The 7938-nt window shown below is 41.5% G+C and overlaps 1 protein-coding gene across 1 annotated transcript; it reads left to right on the forward strand.

Annotated features, from left to right (window-relative positions):
- Window positions 1-4952: 4952 nt before the first annotated feature.
- On the forward strand, window positions 4953-5897 carry LOC138919844 (olfactory receptor 10H4). Its single transcript, XM_070246446.1, has one exon. The coding sequence runs from the start codon at window positions 5049-5051 to the stop codon at window positions 5895-5897; it is 849 nt and encodes a 282-aa protein (XP_070102547.1). The 5' UTR covers window positions 4953-5048.
- The last annotated feature ends 2041 nt before the right edge of the window (window positions 5898-7938 follow it).

Here is a 7938-nt window from a genome sequence, read left to right on the forward strand (position 1 = left end):
CAGGATCCGAACCAGCGAAATCCTGGGCTGCCGAAGTGGAGTGTGGGAACTTAGCCACTCATTCATGGGGCCGGTCCCAGGTCCTATGTGTTTTGACAAAGGAATAATGACATGTATGAACTGTTACAGTATCATACAGAATAGTTTCATGTGCTATGTCCTTAATGTGCCCAAATGGAATTATGCCAGAGAGTTTTTCCTCTGTTTTGCTTTATTCACTCCTATTATTAAAGACTCATTCATCCTACTCTGTCTATATCTAGTTCCTGCCTGGGGCTCCAGGGTTTGCATCCAACACATCTTACCTGCCCTCTTCCCAGTTGTGGACACGCAGGCTTGTCCCATTTCCCCGCTAAAGCAGCGCTACAAGGAACATCCTCTTACACGCTCCCTTATAGATAGGTGTGAGAAATGAGATAGGTACTCAGGGGTACTGAGCATGTCTATTCTTAATTTTCATCATTCTACATCCCACCAGCAGTGTTACAGTTTCTTTCTTCCCACAGCCCCATCAACACTGGACACTCTCTCTTTTGGGGAATTAGATAAGTATACCTTGAAATTCCATCCCCGTTTCTTTCTTTCTCTCTCTTTCTTGCTCTTTTCTTCCTTTTTTCAAGCATACTTATATATGCCTTGGCAACTCCTTTTGTGAAATATCTGCTCGTTACCCTTGCTCATTTCTGTATTGAGGTTCCTACTTCTTCCTGATATAATGGTTTCACGTTTATACTAGATAGTGTTCCCTTGTCAGCTTCAGACAACGTAAATGATTTTTCCCAACTCTCCATCTGCCTGTCAACTTTATCAAAAGTATCTCTCGTTGAACATAAATCCTTAATGTGGGTGTGTCATATCTTTTTAGAATCACCAATCATTTGTGCTTTTAGAGTTTTTCTTAAGAAATCCTTTTCCACTGCTACATCAACAAAATTGTTTTTCTAAACTTTCTCCTGTTAACTTTATAGTTTATATTTCATATTTATGTCTTCACCCATGTGGATTACATCTCTGTATGTGGCCCTAGGCAGAAAACCTGGTTTACTTTGCTTCATAAAACGATCAGTTTTCGCACCATAAATTAGTAAAAATCCATCATTTCCATTTGGTTTCTGCTGCCACCTTTATCGTAGATTAGATTTTGATAATGCAGGCATATTTTTTGAGAAAATCAATCAATTTAATCAGTGTCTTTATATGTTCCAGATTCACACTGTTCAAAATGACTCTGACTCTACAATTTGTGTCAATACCTAGGATGGCTATCTCTGCTGTTTACTGCATTTTTAGAAAATTGGTATAGCTTTGCACGGGTTTTTACTTTTCAGAAGGAAATTTAGCATAGTGTTAAATTGATAGTCAATTCACAGAAATTGGAAATCCAATTGCACCAATGATATAATTTGGAAAAGGACTGACATCATAACCATACTAGCTCATCCCATCCAAGAGTATAGACGGGTTTCCGTGTATTCAGATCATCTACATTTTTATTAGTGGTTAAAATTTCTGTCTTTGGAGGTGTTGCATGTTTTGGGTTAATTATTAGATATTTTGTAGCAGAGGATTTCAAAGTGCCATACGAGGAACCCTGGGGTCCATCAGGTCCTTACTTTTCCAACTGCGTGTGGGGATGTGTTTGCCATATGCTTCAACTAAAACAGCGTGTGCCACAGACTGATGAAGATGCAGATGCGAGTGCCAGCTTGTCTCCCCTCAAGTCAGACATTAGGTATATTTGCAAAAATGTCAAACCAGGACACTCTTCTCATTACTTGTTGTTTGAAAGTGTAATTACTTTTCTAAAAACGTTACCTGTATTAACATGAAAGTGGTGTGTTATCGTTCTTTTAAGTATACTAATCAGTAAATATTTTTAAAGATTCTCAGCTTTAACATCTAATATGATAAAAATTGATAGAGCCCTTGGAGGCCTCTGCCTGTTCAATGTAAAGGGATCCTGAGACCAAAATGCTTGAGAGCTGTTTCTTCATAGTTTGTGTCATATGGGAAATGTCACCATACTTTTTACTTAAATTCTATATTTGATTGATTATTCCTGGTAACAGCATGAGGAACACTGTGAGTTTTGTAAACAGATTCACCTTCGGCTGCGTTCTGTTCTCCTGTCGTTCTCTGTGTCCCGTCCTGCCACTTGGATCTTCTCCGGGCAGATGATCACGTTTCTTCCCTTCCCATCCTGACGCCCCTTCTTTTCCTCTCCTGACAGCCCCACCCATGACGGCCAGTTCCATGCTGAAGAGCAGCAGAGACAGTGAGTAGCCGGGGCCTGTGCCTGATCCTAAGACACTGCATCTAGTTTCCCCGTTTAGTACAGGATTTGCTAATTTTGTAGTATATATTCTTTAGCTAAGAAAGACCCCTTTGATTTCATGCAGTGGAGAGACCTTTCATAAAACCATGAATAGGAGTTGAATTTTACAATTATCCTGCCTGATTGAAATAATTATATGAGTTTTCTTTTTTACTTTATTTATATGATGAGTCACATGACAGGTTTTCTGATGTCCAACCATCCTTCTCATTCATGGGATCTTCCCACACCACTTGATCACAATATGCTGTTTTTCATAACCGTTGCATTTGACTAGGTTATGTCTTATGATGGATTTTAAAATCCACACGGATAGGGGGAACGCATATGTCTGCTCTTATAAACGTTCTACCTGGCTTTAGAATCAAGATTGCATTAACCTGAGGAAGTGAGTTCAGTCGATTTCATATATGTTTTTCTGTTTTTTGAAGAACGTGTATGAGGTTCCAGTTGTTCCTTATAGTTTAGGAGAGCTCACCTGCAAATGCACTGGGGCCAACGGCATTAGGTAGGGACGGTCCTTGACGAAACTTCTCAACTTCTTTTAAACTTATTTCCGCATCCAGGGCTTCTATTTTTTCATGCGTCAGTTTTGGAATTGTATATTTTCTAAGAATTTATTCCTTTCATGTATAGTTTCAAATTTGTCATGTTATGTTTTTAGTCATTTAAAAAATATCATTAGTTTTGTTATTTCCCAGTGTTAATTTTGTGTTTTGCTACTCGCATCTTCTCCTTTTTTCTATCTAACTAATCTTTTCCAATAATCTGATATTCATTTTATTAAGCATGATGTTTTCTTGTTTTCATTTCCTGATAAATATATTTAAAGGTGTCTATTTCCCAAATAAGATTATTTTGGGTTAAAAAATTGACATTCAATGCTTAATTTATTTAATTAAAATATTTCTGAATTTTTTTGATTTACTGTTGAGACATTAGATTTAATAGTAAATTTAGCTTCCAACATAAGAGATTTGAAAAGCTATTCCTTCTCCATAATTTCTAATGCTAGTGTATTATAATCTGAATAATATTTAACTTTGCCATTGATGGAAAAAGCTTTTACATCCTAATAGAGTCAATTTTTGTAAAAGTCTTCTCTGTGTTTGAAAACAATGTTTAATCACTTTTTTGGAAGCGTCGAAATATACCCAATAGCTAATGTCTCAATATTACTAATTGCACTCTTGCTAATGATTCAAAAATGGCATTTCTGAAATCTGTTAAAATATCTAACTATAATTTATCTACCTATTATTGATTTAGCTATTTCTATTTATATCTCTTTCATTGATGTTGTGTTGTTTAATTATTACTTAATATTCTAGGATGTATTGATTCATAGATTAATGATATTTATGCTGCTCACGAAGATGGTCTTCTAACATTTATAAAATATCATTTCTTTATCACTTGGTGTATGTGTGTAATTGTTAAATTTTAGCATGCAGGTAAATACTGAGAATATTTTGCTTCCCACCCAAAATAACAAGAATATGCTTAATGATTACATTAATAATGATTTCTTAATATTTCCACATCTAATCATTCATACCATGATCAAAGTTTTCTCTGTTGCCATAAAAATGCTTTACAGATGGTTTATGTACATCAGGACCCAATCTAGTACACTATATTGCATCTGCTTGTTACATCACTTGAATTTCTCTTCGTCCTTTTCATCACCTGGTTTATTGATGAGACCAAACCAGTTTCTATGGAAGGTTCTGCCTTCTGAATTTGTCTGATTGCGTCCCCATGGTATCATGTAGTTTCACCCTCCATCCTCTGTACAACGATCATTCGTTCATGATCAGCTTTGGCCAGTGGGCACATTTTCAACCTGGTTCCTGTATCCTCTTAACATTAGCCCATTACTCAGTGAAAGTTCCATTACACAGTGGCAGACATGTCCTAGCTTTTGTCCGCACTCAGACCATTTCTCCAGGATTCCTGGTTCCTTTTAGTGAATAGTCATAATGGAGACATTATGATTCTTGTTTCCTTAAATCCATTTTGTCTGTTATCAAGATTGCTGAATCAACTTTCACTTGATATATTTGCCTGGCATATAGTCATCCATCCTTCTCTTTTCAAATTTTCTATTCAGTTCCTTCAGAAGAGCAAACACAAAAACAAAATAAGATGGCAGATATACGTACCAATAAAATAGTATTAAAACAAGCATAAATGGGTTAAGCAATTAGAAGAAAAAGATTCTGAGATAAGAAAAAAATTTTTAACCCCAAGATCCAAATATATGTTTTCCTGAACAGGCACTCCATTCAAGAGAATTCAACTCTGACCATCTCTATCTGTCCTTAATGATTACAACCTGGGAAGGTTATTTTAGTCACTGTTAGTAAAAAGTCAGTAGTCAAACTATGTGTTAAGCATGTAATATGATGATCTCACTTTATCTATATCCCAGTGCTGATGGTAAGGACTCATGATTTACTCCTTGCTATGCATGAAGATTGTGAGACCCAGAAAAGTTAAGCCAATTGTTCAATAGTATAAAGTTCTTAAATTGCCATCAAATCTCAGTTAGAGTCTGTTTGAATCACCGTGCTTCATTCTGTTTCTGATCTGAGCAGATGCAGCATCCTTGCGTGCTCACAACTGGAGCACGGTGACTGAATTCATCCTCATTGGCTTCTCCACCTTCCCCCAGCATCTCCTGCCCATCTTCTTCTTCCTGTACCTGCTGATGTACCTGTTCACACTGCTGGGGAACCTGCTCATCATGGCCACCATCTGGAGTGAGCGCAGCCTCCACACGCCCATGTACCTCTTCCTGTGCGCCCTCTCCATCTCTGAGATTCTGTTCACTGTGGCTGTCACCCCTCGCATGCTGGTGGACATGCTCTCCACCCATCACTCCATCACCTTTGTGGCCTGTGCCAGCCAGATGTTCTTCTCCTTCACGTTTGGCTTCACCCACTCCTTCCTTCTCATGATCATGGGCTATGACCGCTACGTGGCCATCTGTCACCCTCTGCGCTACAATGTGCTCATGAGCCCCCGTGACTGTGTCCGTCTCGTGTCCTGGTCCTGGGCTGGTGGCTCAGTCATGGGGATGATGGTGACATTGATCGTGTTTCACCTCACCTTCTGTGGGTCTAATATGATCCACCATTTTCTCTGCCATGTGCTTTCCCTCCTGAAGTTGTCCTGTGGGAGGGAGACATCCTCTGTCACCTTGGGTGTGATCCTGGTGTGTGTCACGGCTTTGATGGGCTGTTTGTTCCTCATCTTCCTCTCCTATGTCTTCATCGTGTCTGCCATCTTGAGGATCCCCTCAGCTGAGGGCCGGCACAAGACCTTCTCCACATGTGTGTCCCACCTCACTGTGGTGGTCGTGCACTATGGTTTTGCCTCCATCATCTACCTCAAGCCCAAGGGCCCTCATTCTATGGACAGTAACACCCTGATGGCCACCACCTATACAGTCTTCACGCCCTTTCTTAGCCCAATCATTTTCAGCCTCAGGAATAAGGAGCTGAAGAATGCCATAAAAAAAAGCTTCCTCAGAAAATTCTGTCCTCTTAACTCATGACAGACTGAGAATGCGGAAATATGATAAGAGGGCTAAGATGTCTCACATTTGGACAGTTGTGAGGACTCAGGTGAGTGAAAATACCCACACTCCATAGGAGTTCAGCGCAATCTAGCTATTTGCTTTTCTGTAATTTGTTGTCTTCCTGCTCCAGAGGCTGAGCAATCATGATCTCTTGTTAATGACTCAGTGTGATGGACTCCAATCCAGTATCTAAGCCTAGGAATGTGCCATCTCTCTGTGGGCCAGTGGGGAGCATCACCTGGATGTGTCTGGGCACTGATGCTCGTGGTCCTTCCTGAATGGACAAGCAGGGGAAGACTTTATTACTCCCCACCAAATACGAATGAAGAAAAATAGGATAATAATAAATGCCACCAGCACTGAGTCCTTTCTGAGTATCAAGCATTGTGTCTAGTGTTTTATTATCCTTTTCTTTTTAATTGTAACAAATGTAGAAAAGAAAATGAAGTGCTTGTCTCTGAGAAAACGGATTTCTGTCTAACGTTCTTCACCGCCTTTGGGAGTGAAACACTCTAAGGGATCTTTTCTCTGTTGAGCTGAGCTGAGTAAAGGAATCAGAATAAATACAGAGAGAGAGGACTAGGAGGGATGGAGTCATTTAAAATTATCTGAACATCAAATTAGATTTGAAAGAATATGGTGCAAAATCTGAAAGAAGCAGGAAGAAGGAGAAAGAGGTTGTAAGATGGCAATTTGCACATGAGGAAAGGATAGAGAAGGGACATGAGGGAGGGAGGGAGAGAGAAAGAAAAGAGGGCTCCGTGTTCGGGTGAGAACACACAGCGTGTTAGGAGGGTGCTGCTATCTGACATCTTATGGAAATCCTTTCTCCTTTTTCCTCTTGTAACTTAAGGGAAAACGTCAGTTTCTCATTACCTTGCTACTTGTACCTATTTGGGGAACGTGTTCAAGAGCAGAAGTGCTATTTCAGGGTGGCACAAAGAGAGGTCAGAGGCTACATACGGGTACCCCCTTACACAGATGAGAAATGTTGGTGCAGGTCACACCACATGTGAATGAAGGGAGTCACCTGGAACTTTAGGTCTGTCTGACTCTCCTGCTGGTGTTGGGAATCAAGTAGGACTGAGGATCCAGGAAGGGGCCTGATTGTTTCATCCCCAGGAAGGGGGATGAAATTGTTACTCAAAGGCAAGGCATACGTGTAGTTTTAGGCAGAAGATACTTTATAATGATAAATGCACATCTACCAGTCATCTCATTAGCATACAAATACACTCTTATCAGAGGATCAGGGACCAGCTACAACTCCAAAAGACCAAAGATTAAGTTTTACTATGTGACTTGGAGGCATATACTGGTGGCAGGACACAAGGACAGTCTAGACCTTGACTGGGAACAGAGGCAGGGCTATCCACTTTGTCCAGAAGACACTGAGCACACCTATTGCCCAAGAGAATCCTCTCTCCAAGACCAGCTCCAAATTGCCCTTATCCTGGGAAGCCTCAGCTGTCCTCACCCAGGGCACAGTCCTGGATTCCCACTCTGGTTCCTCCAGCTCCCACCTTCCCTCTGACCCTAGCTATACCCCAAGGAGTTGAGGCATCTGTACACAGCCCTGTCTCCCCAAGACTGGGAGCTCCTCAGCCCTCAGCTGGGGCTGGGGCCTCTCTGGGCAGACAGAGGTGGCAGAGGGCCCTTTCTGTGTGTGCAGAACTGGAGGTTGAGTGGAGGCTGCAGGGCCCCAAAGGCCCACTGAGGTCCCTCCTGGCCTCTCCAGACCCTGTGGACAGATCCTCTAGGTTGGTGTCCCGGAGAGGCCCTGGGGAGCAGCGTGCTTGGAAGGCTGCAGCAGTGATAAAGCACACGGCATCAGCTGGAGGAGCCCCGAGGCCTGCCCGACACCTGCCTGTGTGTGCTGCTCACAGCATCAAGCAGGAGAGCTTCTTCTGCCCTCCCCTGCTGGAGGCTTCATGGGAGAGGCAGCCCAGGCTGAGGAGGACCAGGACTGTGAGGGTAGGAGGGCAGGATCAGACAGTTGTGGGGAGCACCTCATGGC

Source organism: Equus caballus, chromosome 21 (genome assembly GCF_041296265.1).
Source record: "Equus caballus isolate H_3958 breed thoroughbred chromosome 21, TB-T2T, whole genome shotgun sequence".
NCBI classification, from domain to species: domain Eukaryota; kingdom Metazoa; phylum Chordata; class Mammalia; order Perissodactyla; family Equidae; genus Equus; species Equus caballus.